Source organism: Nanorana parkeri, unplaced genomic scaffold, assembly GCF_000935625.1.
Source record: "Nanorana parkeri isolate BGI_ZX_2015 unplaced genomic scaffold, ASM93562v1 scaffold130, whole genome shotgun sequence".
In the NCBI taxonomy this organism is placed as follows: domain Eukaryota; kingdom Metazoa; phylum Chordata; class Amphibia; order Anura; family Dicroglossidae; genus Nanorana; species Nanorana parkeri.
In genome coordinates, this window is record NW_017306398.1 from 738,274 (window position 1) to 759,902 (window position 21,629).

Genomic DNA, 21,629 nt, shown 5'->3' on the forward strand with positions numbered 1-21,629 from the left:
ATTGCTTCCCCCCTTCATCTGGGGGGGGGGGGGGATAAGTAGATCACTGAAGGAAGATAATGTTGTTTGTGCTTCCAGTTCAGTTCCCGGTTTTTCCATAGTACCAATTAGCTGTTTAGCTGTTTGATCGTCTATAGAAGTGGTATAAAATTATTGCCGTACATCGTTACAATGTGCCGTAAGAGGAAATGGTCCACAAATCTGAGTATTCACTTTCTGTAAACCCTTTGTACATTTTTAGTTCATGTTGTACACTTTTTATTTCATTATTTTATTTATAAAATTACAGAATACATTTGAAAACAAAAGCACAGGTCCCATGCAATCTATTTTATTAATGAATTGTTTTTGTAAGCTGAGGTAGCACAGCGAACAGAACACTGACGATGGTTTAGTTGGCTGCAATAGTGTCTCCAATCCAGCCATTGTAGTTGCAGACTTTAGTGTAGACACCGGGTCTGTCTGGAAGGGCACAGCCATATCCCCAGGAGACAATACCCTGCAGTTCTCCTCCACATTCTACGGGTCCACCAGAATCGCCCTGTGGAGAAGACCGCAAAAAAAATATTGCAATAAATAAATAACATTGATGTGCTGTATAATTAGCACAACTACAAGGCTCCTCCATTTAAATTCTTTCTGGTTTTTATGGACATAGGCCATGCTTGGGTGCTGTATCCTCGGATTCTTGTTGTCACACACACATATAAGTGATGACCAAGTAGAAAAACGACTATGTATATTGAAAATTGTAAATACGTTGAATTATGATTAACCTCCCTGGCATACCGCCAGGAATTTTGTACCAAAAGCGGTACAATTTTTTGCATGGAAATTTGGTGTTATGTATTGTAGGCCTGTAATTCTTAGTAAATCTTAGGAATAACTCACCTAAATCTGTCCAAACAAGAGTCCAGTAGACATCCCAGGTATGATAAAGTTTGAAACACGAAATTAAAACATTATAATATAATAAATTATAAATAATTATAAGAAATTATAATATAATACATAATTATAAAAAAATTATAATATAATAATAAAAAAATGGTCCAGTAAATGGGAATTCTGGGGGCTCAGCCTGATCCGTACCACAGTCAATAGAGTACCAAGTTCGCACATCACTGAGCTTGGTCGCAGAATCGTCGCTGTCGCTGTCGCCTTGGCAATTTAACAGGGTTAGTCATTAAATGGTGAAGAGTTTAAAGAAGGCAGGAGAAGTGAACAATCTAGGCCAAAATAGCTGTTTTGGAAACATTCTCCAATTCAGCTCACTTTCCAAATCAGCTATGCTGTTCTAGATTGTTCACTTCTCCTGCCTTCTCCAAACTCTTCAGTGAATAATCCTGTAAATGTTAAAATGTATGGTCTGGGGTAGTCTTTTTAACAGCTGGCAAATCCTATTCTCTCCTTGCCACTTTATGGTTCTCCATCACACCAACAAATTAGAGAATGCTACCCACTGCTGTCAAAGTGAAATGGGGTGGCATTGGCTTAAAAAAATTATTAGATTTTTTCCCCCTGGATTGTCTTCGATATAACAAAAGCAAATGCATTACCTGGCAGGAGTCCTTTCCTCCCTGTAGATAACCAACGCAGATCATGTTGGCAGTGATCATTCCGGGATAGGAACCACTGCAGTTAGCATCACTCAGAATGGGAGCCTTTAGGCACTGCAAAAGATCGGGATAATTGCCTGAAAAATATAACACAACCATTTTTAACATTGTATGCTTAGAAAAAAAGACTGAACAATGAGCCCCTAGAGCGATGGCATATTTGGGGGCCCTGACTGATGGAAGCAGTGCATAAGATAGTTGGTAACAATCCATGGCTCAGGCTGCAGTAATAAGCAAAATAAAGCATATGTCGAAGCAGAACAAAAAAAATATATATACAGTATATATGTATGTATATGTCCACGACGACAACAACTTGACAAAATAAGTCTTTAAAAAATCCAGCCGCCAGCCTACCCGTCCGCTTGTGGCGAACTCCCGCTGCAGAATGGCATTCTGACAGATGCCGGCAAAATATAAACAACTGGGCGGAGCTAGTGGTGATCTCACTGCATGCTCTGCCCAACTGTTTACATTGGGCAGGACTTAGCTGTGAGCCATGATTGGGCAAAGTCATCATTACTTTGCCCGAGCATGACTCTTACAGTGCACTGTGTTGTGATTGGGCAAAGGCCTTCACAAGGTACTGTGCGGTGCGGTAATTTCAGAGGGAGATCAACAATGGAAGCCCAAGCATTTCTCACAAATTAACTATGGGTATGAGTCCTAAATCATAGAGGTAAAATATTAACTTTTCTCTAACTTACTTCCGCTGCTCAGAGTGTTTCCCCATCCGGATATTGAACAGCTGGCGCCGGCCCTGGCACATCCAGAGGGGAGGGCAATTGGCTTCACGGCGCTTGTAAGTGTGGCGGGAGATGAGAGTTTAATCAGCATGATGTCATTATCCAGAGTTCTGGAGTTGTATTGTTTGTGTCTGACGACCTTGGCCGAGTTGATGAACTGCTCGGTGCCCTCAGAGACAAAGATGTTGTGTTCTCCCAGTCTCACCTGAATGTTGCTGAAATAAACAGACCAAATATATTATAAGAGAATGCAAAGTAGGAATGTATTAATGTGATATAATGTAACTGTTGGAATACACATGATTGTATCTATTGCAACAACTTCTGCAGTATACATGTTCGGGCACTAGATGGTAGTTTTTCTATGGAATATACTCTGTTGTATTGAAAAAGGTAGAGAATAAAGCTGAATATATATATATATACACACACAGAGGGTATATAGGGGGACATTTCACCTCAGGGATGTGCAAGAAAAAATGTGGGTGGCAGTCGCTTTAAGAGCTTTCTAATATGGCTGCAGACATCTTGAACAACACAGGACTCCAGAATCACTGACCAATTTCCAGCTTCACAGTGCAAAGGGCCTTTAAACCAAAAATGCTGCAACACTGTGTCAAAGAACCATATCTGGTCAGCAGACATATTTGAGATCTCCTCCGGGTGAGACACCAGACTCCTCTTTGAGGTCCAAGCCCATCCTGGCTTCTCTGGTACCTACAGCAGATGAGGTTACTCCCTGGCTGTCCATCCCAGGAACAATTTCTGACCCCAACTGGGTCTACGCCTGACCACCTGCAGGATGCAGGCCTGATCAGACAGCTCACACATAATGCACCCTCCTCCAGGCAGGAGGACTATGGGGAGAAAGAGACTCACATGGTCAGACCCCAGAATTTATGTCTTCCCCCAGCATGCACCACTGGTCATGAATCTCCTAGTGATTGGCTTGAGAGACATTCTGTAGATATCAACAATATCCCATTATTGGTTGCTCTGCTTTCTGCTAAAGTCACACTCAGCACCAGGCAGATGCAATCAATAACAGAACCCTTAGAGAAAGCCAAATGAGTACAGATATGTAATCAGCTAGATTGGATACAGTCTAAGCACAATTAAATTTAAGTCATCCCGCCTAAAGTGATATTAAAGTCTCTTTTTTTTAACATATATCTACTGCTAGCAAGCTGCATATGTCTACTTCTAGCAAGCAGTAGGTATATGCAAAATTTTTAAAGAAAAAAGTTACCAAAGAGGTAAAAACTTACCTGTGTCTCTGCCGCTCACTCCCGGCTGTAGAATCCAACTTCCTGAATGGCCATGCAAGAGGAAGTGTGTGCAGGCGCATGTGCAGTCCATATCACCGGAGGGGAGAGGTGGAGAGCTAGAGTGAAAGTGAATGCATGCAGCTATGAGCGTGCATGCTGGACAGACTCCATGAGACAGTAAGAAACAGCAGTCTCTGCTGGATCAGAGGCCTGCACCAGCGCTGGAGGGACTACTGGAAGGAAGAAGATGATCATCACTTAAGGTAAGTCCTTACAGCAGCATTGGGGTGGGGGAATTGAGAGTTTAATGTCACTTTAAGGCAAGGTGGCTACATTCATGACGCAATCAGAAATTGACAGGCTGCCAACCATTAAATGTAAACACGCCTCAGATGTTTCCAAGCTGACTAGAACACAACCCTAGAATCTTTAAGGTGAACATTGAGGATCTTTAAGAATTAATCACTTCACATAAAAAGCAGCTACAGAGGTCAGTTTTAAAGCAATTGCTGATTATAAAGAATATGTAAATATGGTTAAATGATACTAGGCTGAACACTTTAAATTCCCTTATTGCTGATTGATTAATTACCTCTGCTCCAATTCTGTTCCAAGCATCCATCCACTACACTTTTGGTACTCCATCACTTTTCCAGCAGATTGCAAATCCACATTTTGGTACCCAGAGGTAAATGGCAAGAGATGAAGATGAGAAATTGTACATTTCAAGGGAAACTAAAAAAATCTGCGGCCAGTATAATTGTAAAGTTCTATGGTTATGGGGATTCATCTTCAAAATTGTGTGGCCATGGGGGACAGAGAAGGAATCCATGAACTTGCAATGCTTCTATGTTACAAGGATCATGCTAAAAAAAGTGCCCAATGGAACATCAGAGTGAGATTTAGTGACTTACGCTTTGAAGCAGTGTGCAGCAGAGACGACCCATAGGGTATTAATAAGGGAACCTCCGCAGAAATGGTAGCCAGCGTTGAGAGATGCTTGCCAGGGCGCGGAGTTTTTGGCGCAAGTATTTCCTCCAACAATCTTATCATCATTATCATCAAAGGCAGCTTTAAAAACAAATAAATAAATACATTAATATTGAATGACCAAAGAATAACAAAGGAGGTAATTAAGAAAAACATGTCACCACTCCAAGCTTGCTCCCGGGATGGACTACAATCTCTATACAAATGAGTAAACTAAACATGAGATTGTAGTCCATCCCCGGGGGGAGCTTGGAGCTGTGACTATTTTACAACACACACAGGGACCATGGGGAACAAAAGTAGCCCCCCTCCAGAACAAAGGACAGTGTCAGCACCAATTCAGAGATGATTGGAGGATCTACAGCCGAGTGATACACACATAAGATACATTGTTGTTAATAGTTAAGGTACTTGGATGCATTTTTTAAGATTTTACTCCTGAGTTTAGGATCACTTTAAGAACTTGTGCCTGGACTTTGTCCTGTATCATTAACATAGATCTAAACTAAGTGATTACTATCTCATATCACATTTTATTTTTACCTATCATTTCAAAAACTTTCAAACATTTCATACTTGCAACTTTTATGAAGGCTAAAACAGACTTTTGTGTTGTAGTTATCACAACACAAAATAATTTACGATGCAGTCCCATTAATTTTCAGGAATGAGCCATTGCAGTGCACTACTGTACAACACATAGGGGGTCTATTCACGAAGCTGCCGAAGGATCTGGCCGTAGCTTCGAATCATGCATTGTGGTGTGCCGTGTTGGCAAAAAATTGTGCAAACCTTTTTTTGGGGGGGACATTTTGTTGCATTGTCAACCCATTCATTTGAATGGGCTGCCTTAACTCAAGGCACATTTAACACAAGGCACCAGGATGCAAAGATATAAAATAACTAACAATAAATGCCACCTTGTGATCATGCCGTGATAGGCCTTGCTCAGGTCCCTCCTGTTATGGGAGTAATAGCTGTCTACTAATTTATCTCCCTGGCACACAACCATAGTGGGGACTACAAGCAGCCATACAGAATCAAAATTGTTTGGGCATGGTTCACTGATGTCACTCTTAGACGATGCCAGTAAACAGCAAAAATATGCAGCTGAGTGCAAATAGACTGGAAGTGGTTGGAGTAGATTATCATGCAAAGATACAAAAAGGATGAAAAAATAGGCAATAGTTTATGATAGTAAACTAAGGGGGTGATTTACTAACCTAAACACACGCACGCACCAGGTGCGTGTGATTTTCACACAGCAAAACTTATTTATCAACCAAAAAGTCTCTAAAAGCATATTTCCACTAATGTCATATATGGAAAAATCATGCACATGATGCATATATAATGCTGCTTCACAGTTTAGACAAAACTCTCATTAGCTCATGCATTTACATTCCTGCATTCATCAACGCAAGCAACACAACATAGAGCTAATTTACACAACATCACCTTGCAATTCATGCAGGGCTTTGCACAGCACACCTGCTGGGTGTGTACACACTACAAAGGTGTCTAGATTCCACCAATAGATCATGCTGGGAGGGAACACACTACAGAGGTGTATACTTGTTCGTGGCATGTTTATAAGGTTAGTAAATCAACCCCTAAATGTCATTCGATTTGGATTTAAATCTACTTCAGGCATAACTGCCTCACTTTCTGATTTAGCGTGAGAAAGCTGAAGAAAACATAAATGGCAATACTGTAGCTGGTAGTAGCATTATTTCCACATTGGCACTCTTACCCACTGCTCCGAGGAGCACGCAAAACAGAAGCAACTTCATGGTGTCTCTCTGAAGAGTGGAGCCCAGCCGAGAGATGCTCAATATTTATAGTGTAGTCGCTACACTCTTTGTACTCATATTATGCAATGACACATTTAGTGCGAGGATAACTTAAAGCACGTGTAAGGTACGCCTGTTCATCACTGACCTTGATAAATAATTAATGGAGAGCAAACAATGTTCTACTAGGGTGACAAATATCCCTATTAACTGTAGGTCTGAAATCTTAAATTGAGAATTAATAGCTCCATTGGTTAGCATCAGCATAGTATTTAAATGTATACCTTCTAATGTTTTGCTCAGATGCATTTTTAGTAATATGTTGGTTTAATTTGTGAAAATTTTCAGGAATTGAAAGTGGATTATTATGTGTAAATTAGGTAATACAACAAGAAATGGTGGCCAACGTAGTTACATAGTAGGTGAGGTTGAATAAATAACGGTATGAGTGGGTACGTTTGGGAAGTTGTTAGTGTGCAAGCTCTACCATTTCCACTGCACTAACTATCTAGGCTTGAGAAAGAGGCAGCGCCTCGAAATGCGTAGCAACCGCTAGCTAGAGATATCTCTCTGTTTAGTCATTTTGCCACTGCCTTGCTTTGCTGCATGACCGTGACAGACTGCCAGTAATACTGTGGACCTGTCGCACCCACAGACTACTAAGGTTCCCGAGCCGTTCGGCACAGACACCACCTCCTGTCCCTGCCACCACAGCCTGGCCAGCTGAGTCCGTGTTGACAACGGTAATCGGTTCCAGCAGATGTCTTCCAGGTCTTCTCTTAATCGCCTCTGTTCTAAGGAAAATAAGTTTAATTTCTGGAGGCAATCTATATAACTGAGGCCTTCCATCCCCTTTATTCATTTCGTAGCCCTCCTTTGAACTCGATCGATTTTGTGGACATCTTTCCTGAGGAGAAGGTGGCCGAACTAGTGATCTATCTAAAAAGTGTTAAAATTATGCTTTTATCCTTCGACTGGAACACTAATTATTAGTGCAGGATAGTATCATGTTTGCTTTACTGGCAGCTGCTTGGCACTGCAAACTATTGTTGAATCTATGATCTATGAGGACTCCCAAGTCTTTCTCCATGTCTGTCTTCCCCAGTGCAGCTACCCCAAGTAGTAGTCAGCATGCACGTTCTTTGCTCCCATGTGCATAATCTTACATTTTCTATATTAAATTGTTTCTGGGGCGTGTCTGCCTCATGATGACAAGTGGACATGTCTAGGATTGCTCCGTGTAGACTTCCATGAGAGGACTGAAATTATTATTATTATTATTATTATTATTATACAGGATTTATATAGCGCCAACAGTTTACGCAGCGCTTTACAATATAAGGAAGACATTACAATTACAATACAATTCAAGACAATATGGTGAGGAGGGCCCTGCCCCTGAGGGCTTCCAATCTAATAGGAGGGGGAAGTGATACGTGAGGAGGTTGCTGTGTGGGGATGAATTGTTTGAGAGATTGATATTTTAGTGGTTAGGTTGGATAAGCTTCCCTGAAGAGATGAGTCTTAAGGGAACGCCTAAAGCTAGACAGAGTAGGAGATAGGCAGACAGGTTGGGGTAATGAGTTCCACAGAATGGGGGAGACTCTGCTGAAGTCCTGAAATGAGTCGGCGTGTCCTCCCCCTCCTCCCTCGTATGAGATTGCAAGCCAGCGTCTCTCTTTCTCCTCTCCTCTTTGTGTGAGCTCCCGCTGATGCTGAGTCTATGGCAGTAAGTCGGAGCCAGCACTTACTGAACACAGCCAGTATGGGGTGATGGAGGTTGCATGTGGGACCGAGCTCATCGCCCAGAGCTGGTCCAATGGAGAGATTTCTAACTGCAGACCAAGAGAGTTCTTGGGACCGGCAACTGCAGGTGGATGAAGTGGGAGAGGAGCAACAGAATCAGAAGGCTCTACAGCTGTATCACCATGTTCAGACCTCTCTGGGGAGATAGAGACAGGGGGGTCTTTCATACTGCAGAGTTCAGAGTCCAAGATTTTCCCTACCAAAAAGGCATTAGAGACAATGACCGCTTGCAAAGTACAATTAAAAATGAACTTAGTACATTTAGAGAGAATATCTCACATGTTTTGTCACAAGTAGAGGACACTGAATCCCACCTTGATCAATATGCAGTAGCTATTAAGGAGTTGCAGGAGAGTAATTTGAACCTCAGGCTTAATGTCTGTTCATTGATGTACTGAACTGAAGATCAGGAAATCCGTGACCACAGGAACAATGTCCGGGTCCGTGAATCCCCGAAAACAAAAAAGATGGTGTACTGGTGTCAATACTGCAATCTATTTTTAATAACATGTTGGGTAGGGAACTCGCCTCCCCCCTAATGCTGGACCGTGCCTACCATGTGCCATATGTGTGCAACAGTGCTACGGACCTGCCACAAGACATTGTTTGTCGCTGTCACTATTATATGGATAAAGAAGAAATTATGAGGAAACTTCGGAACACTGATTCAGTTACATATAAAGGTGTATCGTTAAAAATCTTTCCTGACTAAGCACGTGAAACTATAAAAAGGAAGAGAGTGTTGCGACCCCTGCTGGAGAGATTGCATGCTAATTCCATTGTATATCGCTGTGGGTTTCCATCATGCCTGATAGCTCGCAAGAATGGGAAGTCTGTTGTGTTATGCCATCCAGAGGACTTGGATGGATTTTGCTCTGTTTAAGGTCTCGTTCACACCTAGGCGTATTGCATATGCGCGTCTGTTGCGCGACCGTCGCGTGGTTTTTTACCGCGATTCTAGGTAAAAAAGTCACGCGACTAACGCGCGTTTCCGAAGGCTACTTGGCTGTATCCCAATGGAAACGCGCAACAAAACGGCCCAAAGTAGTACATGTACCTTTTCAGGCGTGGGCCGTTTTGTAGCGCGTTAGGGACGGGCGGAAATACGCCAAGGTGGGAACGAGACCATTGAATACAATGGGGTTTATATTTTTGAGCGTTTTGTAGAGAGTTCGTCAAGCGTAGAACGCGCTACAAAGCGTTCAGGTGTGAACGAGGGCTTACAGTTCCAGGAGCTCGATATACCTCATTGGAATGAGAGTATTCCAGTCTTTTCCCCTATGAGAGACATTGCATGGAAGCCCCGAGAGGGAAAAAATAGTTGGAAATTTTGAAATAGTTTAAAATAATTTGAGCTATAATTGTGAGAGGGATGTGACATGTAGTGTATATTGGATACCGAGACCTAATATGAAGTGGGTTTAAGATTATTTAATGACTGGGAAGGAGTCTAATGTACAGTAGACTTAAGAAAAATATAATGATAATGATAAGTGATATTATCCAGACCATGTCTCCAACAGAGAGATTTTCCATCACTTCCAGACCACAATAAAGCACTTCAGCCTCTTGCCAATGCAATCAAATGAAAAAAAAAAAAAAAACATTAGTTGGATTTTGACTGAAACCATTTTTAAACTTATTTTTTATGTACTCTAGTACAGGTATGCCCTATTGTCCTTAAGTGGTTAAATAATATTTGCATACAAATAATATTTGTATGCAAGGTACCACTATGACCACCATTTTTTTTACCATTATATACATACCATTTGTTTAATCATCTTTAAAAAAAAAAAATGGATTGTAAAAGTTCATAGTTTGCACTCAAGCTTCAAAAATTACTTTACATTCTTTTATCTATTGTACTGTTGTGCTAAGTATAACATATTTTATGTTTTTGAGTTGAAACCAAAAAAAGTGATTTTATGCAGATCATGTCCCTTTTTGAGACACTTTCCATCACTTCCAGACCACATTAAAAACCTGACAGAACTTCTGTCTCTTCCCAACTCAAACAAATGAAAACAAAATAAGCATTAGTTGTATTTTGACTCAAACCATTTTTAAACTTATTTTAATGTACTCTACATCGTTTATCTTCCCTTAGTTAGAAGTTATATTGTACATTGTTAGGAGTTTCTGCAATGGGGAAATTACTTCATAGACCTGGCCATTTGAAACATATCTACGTTGCCTTCATCCTGCATTTGCCATACCAATCATGTGTAAGCATGTGGGAGAAAATATAGGTGGAATGGGAGGAAGGAGGATGAGGAAGAAGGATGAAAAAAGAAATAAGAAACAAATGTTTCCTATTGGAGAGAGCTGCTTCTTTGAACAATGGCTTTCAGGTTTAGTGACAATAGTCATTAGGGCAAATAATAAGGGTAAATCTACCAAAAGAGGAAACAAACAGCAATAATGTTCTAAGGTTTTTAGGTGCTCCACTTATTTATGAAACTCATGTGCTTTGAGTCTTTTGTCTCCTCCGCTGGCAAAATTTTCTAGCCAAATTGACTGATTTTTCATGAACTGTATGTATTTGTTTAATGATATTTATATGAATCATCCTACAAATCACGATGACTAAACATCCAGGTGGTCAATGAGACATGTTTCTCAGGTTACATGAAGTCTATATTATTAACTTGTTGTTGATGACACACACTTGCTTTTGTATATGATAGGTGTTATTGTTTTTAAAATTTGTTTTAATAAAGGTGATTATTATAAGAAAATAATAGTGTGTCTGTAGTACCATCAAAATCCAATGGCACATATACATTTCCATTGTATATGCATAAACAGAACACATATTGTCAGATTTTGATAGTACTACACTATTTCTTAAAATAATCACCTTTATTGATTGGCTGGGGAGCTGGTTTCCCAGCAAATCACAATTGAGCCGGCCAAACAATATAGAGTCGGCTTCCCTGGCAATCAGGAAGCCGGGCAGCATGTCATTACATGCCGCCCGGCTTCCTGATTGCCCGGGTTGCCGGCTTCATGCCAGCAGAAGCACCTGTATCGGTACTTGTTATTGGTGAGTACCAAAAGCAAAATATCGGTACTCATACTCTCTACCGAAAAAACCTGCATCCCTAGACAGTATGCAAATCCTAGGGCAGGTAAAACAGCTTTCATATCGGCATTTCATCTTTGTATTTAGCCATTTGCCTGGAGTTCAGCTTTAAAGGAATTCTGTATGCTGCTGTTACTGACCTGTTAGCAACTTGACTGTCTCTAACTTAACTAGACATGTGCACTGCCAAAAAATTTGTTTCGTTTCGTTTCGTTTTAAATTCGGATTTGTGTTATTTCGTTTTTCAGGATTCGGGTGTGAAAGTCAATTCGGATTCGGAATTCGGATTCGGACGAAATTCGGTAGCGTTAGTACGAACGTTCGTTTCGTTTTCTGTTCTTATTCGTTTCTTATTCGTTTCGTTCGTTTGCAGCAAAAGTGACATTTGAGGGGGAAAAAATATTTTTCTCCTTCTCTAATGTCACTTTGCTCCAACGAACGAAACGAATAAGAAACGAATAAGAAACGAATAAGAACAGAAAACGAAACGAACGTTCGTACTAACGCTACCGAATTTCGGAAATGGAAATTCGGATTCGTTTGCATTCGTTATGTCTGTAATTCGAAATTTGGATACTTCCGAATGCCCGAATTTCCGAAAATTCGTCCGAATTTCGATTCGGAACGAAACGAATCGCACATGTCTAAACTTAACCATCTTCTGCAGCACTGAAGTGGAGTAGGTGTGCAGCCAAATAGGCCAGAATGGAGCAAAAGCTGGTGATACCATGGTTTTGGAATGAGATGTCCAACAAGCTCATATTGGTGTGATGGTTGTTGGTTATGTGTTTAGATGAAGCACTGAGATCTTGGGGAATGCTGAATTAAGATTTACTTGCTTAGCAGAACATTATATCAGAATACAGATCAGAATATCAGTAATTTGCTGTTGCATTTACAACATTGGTTAGGTGTCCACAAACTGTTGGCTCTGTATCGTAAGTAAGAAAGATCTTTAGGTGTTTTAATCATCTTTCTATAAATGTCTCTTTCCAAAAAAAGTTTTCAGTGATATGCTTACACGATTTTTAATATAACACACGTGACATTTCAGTTGTTTGTAATAGTTTATTCACCAACTATACAGCTGTGTACTAGATGACAGGAAAAGACCGGTATTTAGTTGGCAGCCACGGTGCTGGAGACCCAGGCGTTGTAGTTGCAGACCTTGGTGTAGACACCGGGGTAGTTTCTCAGGGCACAACCATATCCCCAGGAGACAATACCCTGGAGCTGTCCATTGCAGACCACGGGTCCACCGGAGTCACCCTGAAATTAGGAAAGAGATCATTTAAAACCAAACTTACACAGAAAGAAAAGGCCTTTTTTTAAATTTAAAACATTAAAATGTTTAATAGCTCTTTAAAGTGAATCTACATCTATGAGGCAAGCAAATCATATGCATTATTTTAATTTAACCTGCAGAGATGCAATAATTAAGATTAAGCATTAGTAAGAATTTGAATAGCTCTGTGTAATGTTATTCAATTGTATTCTCTCCCTGCCCAGCAAAAATGTGATCTAATTGTCCGGTTATAAGGTCCTATGGAGGATGAATTGTCTTCTGCACGATCTCAGAGCTGATCATTAACACTCTGTATGGGCTGTAGGACAATCATATTATAAGGGCAACACAGTGCCTTAGTGATCAGCACTTCTGCCTTTGCAACACTGGGGGGTCCCTGGTTTGAATCCTGATCAGGACACTATCTGCAAGGAGTTTGCATGTTCTCCCTGTGCTTGTGTGGGTTTACTCCAGGTACTTCGGTTTCCTCCTGTACCCCAAAGACATGCTGGTAGGTTAATTGGCCTTGTACGCATGTGACATAGGGACCTTAGATTCTAAGCTCCTTGAAGACAGGGAATGTGCAGTAAGCCCTGAGTAAATTGTTGGTTCTATATAAATACCAGTAGCTAAACAATAAATATGGGGATAACATTCAGACTGATCAACATTGCTGGTTTCAAATGTTCTTTAGAGTGATTTTTACCTCTAGGAAGCAAAAACATTAATCAACCTGCAGAGATACAGCAAATGAGATTCAATCAATAATGAGAATTTGTGGGGATCTGAGTAGCTGTATGTGCTGTTATTCTTTTTGTGTTATCTCCCTGCTCAGTGAATAGCTCCAGGGCCGGATTTCCCACAATGCCAACCAAGGCCCGGCCTCGGGGCAGCAGGGGTGTGGAATTCCTATCTCCCGACGCCCGGGACATGCAGTTCCAGGTGTCGGGCGGGTAGTTGTTTTCTACATTTAGTCTTGCTTTGGACAAGCATGGCTAAATGCAGAGCGTTTGTACACCGCTCTGTACAAGTGATATGTCACCGCTCTGTACAAGTGATAATAAAGTAAAAAAGAAAAAAAATTAAAAGCAACCCTGCTGTCCCGCCATCTGGGGGGAAATGTGGCGGGGAGGAGGGCACATTAAGGAACCAGGCCTTGGGGCAGCAGAGAGAGCAAATCTGTCCCTGAATAGCTCTAAGGCCTCCATGGATGCTGACCTATCTTCTGTATGATCCTTTTGCTGATCATTGACAATCTTTGTGGGCTACTCCAGCTAAAATAGAAAATGTGCCTTAGGCTCAGCAAGCTTTACATAATGATATAGATCATTGTTTTAGCCATGCAACTGTAATTTCCAAATTGATTTTTTTTTAGAAATAAGGATCCTCATCCGGGTATGACTTTGTGAAAAGAACCTTTCATATGTCTTCACAATAGTGGCCAATGGATCTCAAGAAGAAATGCATGTGCACTTCTTTTCAGTTCTTTTTGGAGCAATGAGAGTTTCTAACAGCAAATCAGCTGTTCATGTTATCTGCGTATTGGGGGTGATTTACTAACCTAAACACACGCACACACCAGGTGCATGTGATTTTCACACAGCAAAACTTATTTATCAACCAAAAAGTCTCTAAAAGCATATTTCCACTAATGCCATATATGGAAAAATCATGCACATGATGCATATATAATGCTGCTTCACAGTTTAGACAAAAATGGTTAGCTCATGCATTTACATTCCTGCATTCCTCAATGCAAGCAACACAACATAGAGCTAATTTACACAACATCACCTTGTAATTCATGCAGGGCTTTGCACAACACACCTGCTGGGTGTGTACACACTACAAAGGGTTTAGATTCCACTCATAGATCATGCTGGGAGGGAACACACTACAGAGTTGTATACTTGTTCGTGGTGTGTTTATAAGGTTAGTAAATCAACCCAATTGTCTTGTAAAAATGTAGATAATAAGACCTGTTGTAAAAAAAAAGTGTAAGAAAGGAAAGTATTACCTGGCAGGAGTCCTTGCCACCCTCCAGGAAACCGACGCAGACCATGTTGTTGGTGATCTCACCGGGGTAGGCGTTGCTACACTGGGCAGCGGTGAGGACGGGGGCATTCACGCACTGCAGGAGGCTAGGCATGTTGGCTACAAGATAAAAACCAAATGTCCATTAATATTCTGTAATGTTGTTACAAAGAAGAGGCATCTACAAGTCTTATTTGTTAATAAACAGTTAAAGAAAAAAATATTTAAAAAATAAATCACAATTATATATATATTTTTTGAAAGGACACATTTGATCTTAGCACTGCTTTTGGTTTCCTCCTTTGGGGAAAAAAGCAAAGACCATACAAAACTATAGCGGGTCTATGACTAGATAGTATTACTGTACATTCAATACTATTACAGTCCTATGAAATGGGTTCTATTAGTGATGAGATAACTTATTTTAAGTATAAAATCTAATAATAGCAATATTCTTGAAACTATGAATAATCACATTATAAAAGTATATCTAAGGTCAAAACTTTTCCTTTTCTTTACTTATTTGACAGACTAGGGAAGGGTAAAAACCTCTTTCGGGATTTTCTTTCTGTCTCTGCTGGGGAGGATCATCCTCCTGGTAAGCTGGCTTTTTCCAGCACGGCATAAATTAATGGGAATTCCAAATTTGTTTATTCTATTGGCACAGCGATTTCCCCTGTAGAGGGATTTCTTCTCACTTCCTGTTGTGTTTTTAGGGAAATATATATATATTTTTAAATATAATTAATGGGACCAAGACAGCTAGACAAAACTAACAGGGTTTTCGATCATTCCCTACTCTAGCCAAAGAAAAAGAAAATGCTTCAACTTTAGATAGTGTATGGTGTTAAGTAGTGTTATATTAGGACCTTATGAGTTTCCAAACTGCATGTTTTGGCTGTGTCCTACAGTGAACGGTACCTCGAAATGCAATTGAGTTCAACTTCATATTTGTTTTTACAACTGGGACATTTTCACAAAACTTGACTTTTCCTGTTAACACTTGCCAATGAGCTGGAAGCATTGCTTGAATTAGAGGGCCCTTTGTAAATGTGTCCTACATGTGTACCTGTTAATTTTTCTTCTACTAAATACAATGAAGTTCAACTTCATCATTGTTTTTACAACTGGGACATTTTCAAAAACGTTTCCTGCTGACTCTTGCCAATGAGCTGGAAGCATTGCTCGTACTGAAGTGCCCTTCGTAAAATTACACTACACATGTGCCTGTTCATTTTCCTTCTCTTGCAGTGCCTCATGGGATTTATAGTTCCACCACAGCTGGAGGGCCGGAGTTTGGCTACCCCTGGACTAGGGAATGGTAAAAACCTTTGTCAAGATTTTCTTTCTATCTCTGACTGTGCTAGGGAGGATCATCCTCCCGGTAAGCCTGATTTTTTCAGCAGAGCAGAAATTGATTGGAATTCCAAAATTTTGCAGTTGTCACTGAGACAGGAAATGAGCGGAAACATTCATTTGGTGTCTAAAAGCTATTTTTCCCTGTAGAGGGATTTAAACAAATATCCCAAATGGGACTAGGACAGCTAAAAAAACTAACAGGGTTTTTGATAATTTCCTACTCAAGCCAAAAAAAATGCTTCAATTTGATAAACAGTTTATATTACTGTCTTAAGTAGTGTTATATTAGGATCTTATAAGCTTCCAAACTGCATGTTATGGTTGTGTCCTACTCTGAACTGTACCTTGAAATGCAATCGAGTTCAACTTCATCATTGTTTTTACAACTGGGAATTTTCAAAAACTTTACCTGCTGAATCTTGCCAATGAGCTGGAAGCATTGCTCGTATTGAAGTGCCCTTTGTAAACTTACACTACAAATCTGCCTGTTCATTTCCCTTCTACTTACTTCCACTGCTGAGAGTGTTGCCCCATCCGGAGATCACGCAGTTGGTTCCGGCGGCAGGGCAGCCAGAGGGCATAGATACGGCTCTGACGTAGGAGTTGAGGGTGGCGGCAGAGGCCAGCTTGACCAACATGATGTCGTTGTCCAGAGTTCTGGAGTTGTAGCTGGCGTGTCTGATGACTCTGGCGGAGTTGATGAACTGCTCGGTGCCCTCAGAGGTGAAGATGTTGTGCTCTCCCAGTCTGACCTGCATGCTCCTGGATAATTACAAATGAGGGAGTTGACATATTTCCTTACATATCTGACCCACTAAATATATTGTAGACAGTGGCGTAACAATCACCATAGCGACCCAGGCGGTCGCTACGGGGCCCGGGGGCACAGTGGGGCCGGGCCAGATGCCGTGCGGGCCGCCTGGGTCGCTATGGGATCCTCTGCTGGTGGCTTTCACGCGTTCGTCTCCACAGAGTCAATGAGAGCCAGCGGTAGAGCAGGCTGTCAACGCCACTAGCCTCTGACGTCACCGGCAGTGGAGTAGGTAAGGAGTGCGACCAGACCACCTGAAGGTGAACCTGCAGAGCCCACCATAGAGAGTCTATGGAGGGCTCTGCAGGTTCACCCTCAGGTGGGATCTCGAGTGGGCTCTGCAAGGGATATAACTAGAAATCACCGGGGCCCCATACAAAATTTTGCTATGGGGCCCTGTGATTTCTAGTTACGCCCCTGATTGTAGAATATTCTCAAACAGATTGGTTAGGGTCAATCTATATAAGCCAGAATTCCTATTTTTAAGGGTTTATTTAGAGTAGAACTATGGCCTACTTAATTGTAAGTATAAAGTATATAAATGCAAGTATAAGTATAAATGCACTTCCCTTCTTTCCACTTGGTCCCCCTGAAAAGTCTCACAAATACTTGTTGATCCTGCCAGTGAGGTCCACCTAACACAGCTTCCCATGATGGGGTGGCAATCATGCTACACTGCTTCTGAATTCAGAGCAGAGCTGCCTCAAGTAGGCGGTGCCTGCTTACACTAAAGTGGTAGTTGCAGGGTGTGTGGCTATCAGCATTGTCACTGCTGATTCACTAGCCTGTAGCATGTCAATCACCACCTGGCCACACCTAGTCATGCCCACTGCTTTCTGGATTGGGAGATCTGACTTTGCTGCCGAAACCCTCCCACTGTGAGCAGCAGTGGCTGGAAGAGGGAGTGTGTGAGATGCAAATGAAGGAGCATTTGGGTGAATCATAGGTGGTAAAATATGTTTCTTTTTAATTTATGAGGCTTGTGTATCACGTAGTAACTTGATTTAAATACTGTTAAGACTACTACATAGAAGTAAAGTTTTCATTGATATCCAATATTATGAAATTTCAGTAGAAACATTTTTTTCTGTACTGTATACTGTGCTGTAGGTGATATTGTTGTATTGTGGGCTGAGCTGTAGCCAGTCTGTATCTCTATAGGGTAGGGGTTTTTTTTTCTAAAAAATGTATCCCTGTGTTCTTTATCTGATATCGGTGTTAATTACTGTTCAGAAATTCCCTCTATCGAAGCTGTCAGGCCACAGAATGGAAATTCAGGCCAAGAACTAGGAGAGGGTTTCAGGAAACCATCTACCAGCCCCTACATTGTTTGCCAATGTGATGTTGCTGTGAATAAGAGGCGTGTCAGTAACTGTACTGGGCTTACTCACAGGGACTTTTTTGAGATGCATTAAATACAAATATTTATCAAAATGATTGAACATTTAAAATTATAGCATAGACAATTCAGTAGTTAATTAAGCACAAACAACTACACCACATGGTATGCTGCTACCTATGCACTGTATGGGTAGTAGATATTAATTAATGTATAACCAACCATTTATAACTAAGATAAGATATAAGATATAACTAAGATTGTGTTGAATTTGTTTTGCAAGTTTGAGAAACTTACGCCTTGTAGCAGTGAGCAGCAGAGATCACCCACAAGCTGTTGAGCAGGGAGCCACCGCAGAAGTGGTAGCCGGAGTTCAGAGATACCTGCCAGGGCTGAGAGTAAGCGGCACAGGTGTAGCCTCCAACAATCTTATCATCTTCCTCAAAAGCAGCTGAGGAGGAAAGAAGTCAAGGTTTATCCAATGAGTTCTAAAATATACCATCGAGTCCATAAGTTTTACAATATATTAAAGAGTATGCCAGTTCTAAAAAAAAGAACAAAAATATCTAAAAGGTTCCTTGGCACATTGCAATCATGTGTTAAAGGGAACACAAGGATCCTAGGGTACTGTATCCAAGGATTTTTACCTGCTTGCATTTTTCTCTTTACCTGTCGCAATAGCAGTTCACATTGCTTGGTTTTATCTCTTAAGTAGCTCTCAAGTCAAGGTGTATCAAATGAGTTCTGAAATGTACCTGAGAGTCCATATATTGTGCCATAAATTCAAGATAATAATAATTATAGAAACAAAAAATTAAATATCTACTTTATTACATAAGATCTTCCCAAACATATCCGATCGATGTTGGAGATGTGGAGTAGAGAGAGGTACTATGCTACATATATGGGGGTCCTGTCAAGAGATTCAATCTTTCTGGGAAATGGTCTATAAAATAGGAGCACATTTTATTAAGGTGCAGGGACTGCTTACACCTGAGGTCCTGCTATTGACTATTATACCAGGACCAATTAAAGAAGTCAAGAAAGGCTTATTTCGATTTTTTTCTATTTTCCAGAAGAACTGTAATAGTTAGATATTGGTGGTCTTAAGATACCCCACAAATTAAAGATTGAGTTAAATAAATTAATTTTTTAAGAAGGGTGGAGGAGTTAGTAGCGCGTTCCCAGGACAGGTACCCACAATTTATCATGACATAGAGACCATGGATAGAGGAGTCTGACATCACTATCATGTGCTTACCAGGAATGTGAGGTTTATTTGCATGGATATTGGAGGAGATGAGACTCTGACATTTCTTTCTTTCCTTTTTTTTTTTGTGTTTTAGGGTCGGGAGGGATTTTGGGTTGTTGTTTGTTGTTTTTTTTTTAGTTGAGACCCTTAGGGGGGGAAGAATGGTTCTAATACTAATGGGACATTTATGGTGGTTGTTTTAGGAAGAAGATATGAATATTTTTCTCCTCTGTGTTTGACTGGATGTCCTCCATGGAGAGTCTCTTAACAGGATGCTTACATGTTTATATTGTTATATATAGAAATAATAAAGAAATATTATACAAAAAAATAAAATATCTAAAAGGTTCCTTCCCAATTTAAAATTATATATTGAAAGTCACACAGGAATCTCAGGGTTTCTCATTTTCAACCAGACTTACAACTAGACCTCCAATGGCCACCGCTGCTTGAAATTGTCTTGATTTTAGAAAGGCGACACTTTGGGAACACCAGTTTCTAAGTTGATGTCTTGGTATGTGTATAGCACAATGTGTTCACATGTGAGCAGATACAATTCAGATTAAAGTGTATGTAAAGGCAATTTTTTTGTTTTAACTTTGGATAGATCAGGGAAGGGAAAGATTCCCTGTGTGGTATTTGCCGCTCTCTGTATTTGCCCTTCTGACCACTATTATATTACCAGAACAGCAATTGGTGGAACTTTCAACATTTTAGAGACCAGAGTCACCAGAACAAGCAGTAAATCTTCCATTGTGAATACTTGTTCTGGTGACAACTGTCTAAGAGGGGAATTCCCATCACTTTTGGGGAAAAGGGCTTTTCAAAGGGGTTTTCAAACTTTCCCTACTCTATCCAAAAATAAATAAAAATTGTGGATATACTTGCACTTTCATGTCATCTTAAGACTTTATTCTTTATGATTTTGACCTAGTTGCATTCTCCTTTATTTATCTGTTGCAATAGTAGCATACATTGATTGGTTTTACCTCTTGAAGTAGCCATTTAATACATAGTTACATCGTTACATAGTATTTGAGGTTGAATAAAGACATAAGTCCATCAAGTCCAACCTATTGCATGTATGCATTTATGGTTCTGCTGGTGTGTGCGTGTGTATGAGTCCATGTGTAATCTTGTTCTTAGGAGTACCTGTACCCCTGTATGTTATGTTCTCCAAGGAAATCGTCCAAGAGTTTCTTGAATGAGTCCACACTGCCCGTGGCAACGAGTTCCAGACCCTAACGGCTCTGAGAAGAACCCCTTGTGCCCCTTGTGCTGAAATTTTTTCTCCACCAATTTTAGGTGGTGGCCCCTAGTTTGTTAAAAATGTTGCTGTCACCATTGGACATTTTATACATGAAAATCATGTCCCCCCTTAAACTCCTTACTTCCAAAGAGAAAATATTTAAATTTAGTAGCCTTGTCTCATAGCTCTGGCCCTCCATCCCCTTTATGAGTTTGGTTGCCCTCCACTGGACTCTTTCCAGCTCAAGGAAATCTTTTCTAAGGACTGGTGACCAAAACTGGACCGCATACTCCAGATGAGCCCGAACCAGTGATCTGTAAAGTGGCACAATTATAGACTTGTCCCTGCAATACATTCCCTTCTTAATACAAGACAGGACTCTACTTGCTTTGTTTACAGCAGCCTGGTACTGTGAGCTATTATTCAATACCTACAAGACACTTTAAAATCAGTGATACAATAATCTCTGATTGTAAAGGTGGCAAGCCAGGAGATCTCTAGCAGTATGACCACAGACAAATGAAGAAAGTATTCCTTTCCTCCACTATGACATCTGCTTTTTCAAGGGCTTGTCTTATTTGCATCTGAACTTGAGGTTTGCGAACCTTACAGATATTTGTCATTTCAACCTCACAACATTTCTATTGATATACATTTTGAGATGAATCTGTCATAAAGGATAGGATGTAATAAGGCAGGATTTTAAGAAATAAAGAATCTCAGTAGGTGGACTCACCAACAGCTCCGAGGAGCATACAGAGCAGAAGGAACTTCATGGTGATTATGATGATCCTGAGTGAGTAAGCTGTGTTAGCTCCTGGTATTTATACCTAAAAAATGAGATATTTTGAGCTAATCTTTGCCTCATATCTGATAAGTAATCATTGCACAAATGACTAACCAGGTGGGACACTAAACACGTGAAAGGTGGTTTGTCAAGGACTCAATGTTTTGAAGCCTATTTAAAACTATTTTAAAGATACTTGGAAC

The 21,629-nt window shown here is 40.5% G+C and overlaps 2 protein-coding genes across 2 annotated transcripts; both read right to left on the bottom strand.

The window, feature by feature from the left end:
- Positions 1-391: 391 nt before the first annotated feature.
- Positions 392-6,416, bottom strand: LOC108784877 (trypsin-like). Its single transcript, XM_018553811.1, has 5 exons — positions 6,377-6,416; positions 4,548-4,704; positions 2,327-2,580; positions 1,560-1,696; positions 392-541 (listed from the first exon to the last, which is right to left on the bottom strand). The coding sequence occupies exons 1-5, from the start codon at positions 6,414-6,416 to the stop codon at positions 392-394; spliced, it is 738 nt and encodes a 245-aa protein (XP_018409313.1).
- Positions 6,417-12,429: 6,013 nt separating this feature from the next.
- Positions 12,430-21,421, bottom strand: LOC108784889 (trypsin-like). Its single transcript, XM_018553823.1, has 5 exons — positions 21,376-21,421; positions 18,436-18,589; positions 16,497-16,750; positions 14,613-14,749; positions 12,430-12,579 (listed from the first exon to the last, which is right to left on the bottom strand). Exons 1-5 carry the CDS (start codon positions 21,413-21,415, stop codon positions 12,430-12,432), a joined length of 735 nt encoding a protein of 244 aa, XP_018409325.1. The 5' UTR covers positions 21,416-21,421.
- Positions 21,422-21,629: the final 208 nt, after the last annotated feature.

What these genes read in the sequence shown, in the direction of transcription:
- LOC108784889 (XM_018553823.1), bottom strand. Translation starts at nt 21,415, where the DNA reads ATGAAGTTCCTTCTGCTCTGTATGCTCCTCGGAGCTGTTG. An exon ending in GCTGCTCACTGCTACAAGGC is followed by an intron (nt 16,751 to 18,435) that starts GTAAGTTTCTCA and finishes GTAATTATCCAG; the next exon opens with GAGCATGCAGGTCAGACTGG. An exon ending in CAACACTCTCAGCAGTGGAA is followed by an intron (nt 14,750 to 16,496) that starts GTAAGTAGAAGG and finishes TTTATCTTGTAG; the next exon opens with CCAACATGCCTAGCCTCCTG.
- LOC108784877 (XM_018553811.1), bottom strand. Translation starts at nt 6,416, where the DNA reads ATGAAGTTGCTTCTGTTTTGCGTGCTCCTCGGAGCAGTGG. An exon ending in CGTGCTCCTCGGAGCAGTGG is followed by an intron (nt 4,705 to 6,376) that starts GTAAGAGTGCCA and finishes TTGTTTTTAAAG; the next exon opens with CTGCCTTTGATGATAATGAT. An exon ending in GAGGAAAGGACTCCTGCCAG is followed by an intron (nt 542 to 1,559) that starts GTAATGCATTTG and finishes TCTTCTCCACAG; the next exon opens with GGCGATTCTGGTGGACCCGT.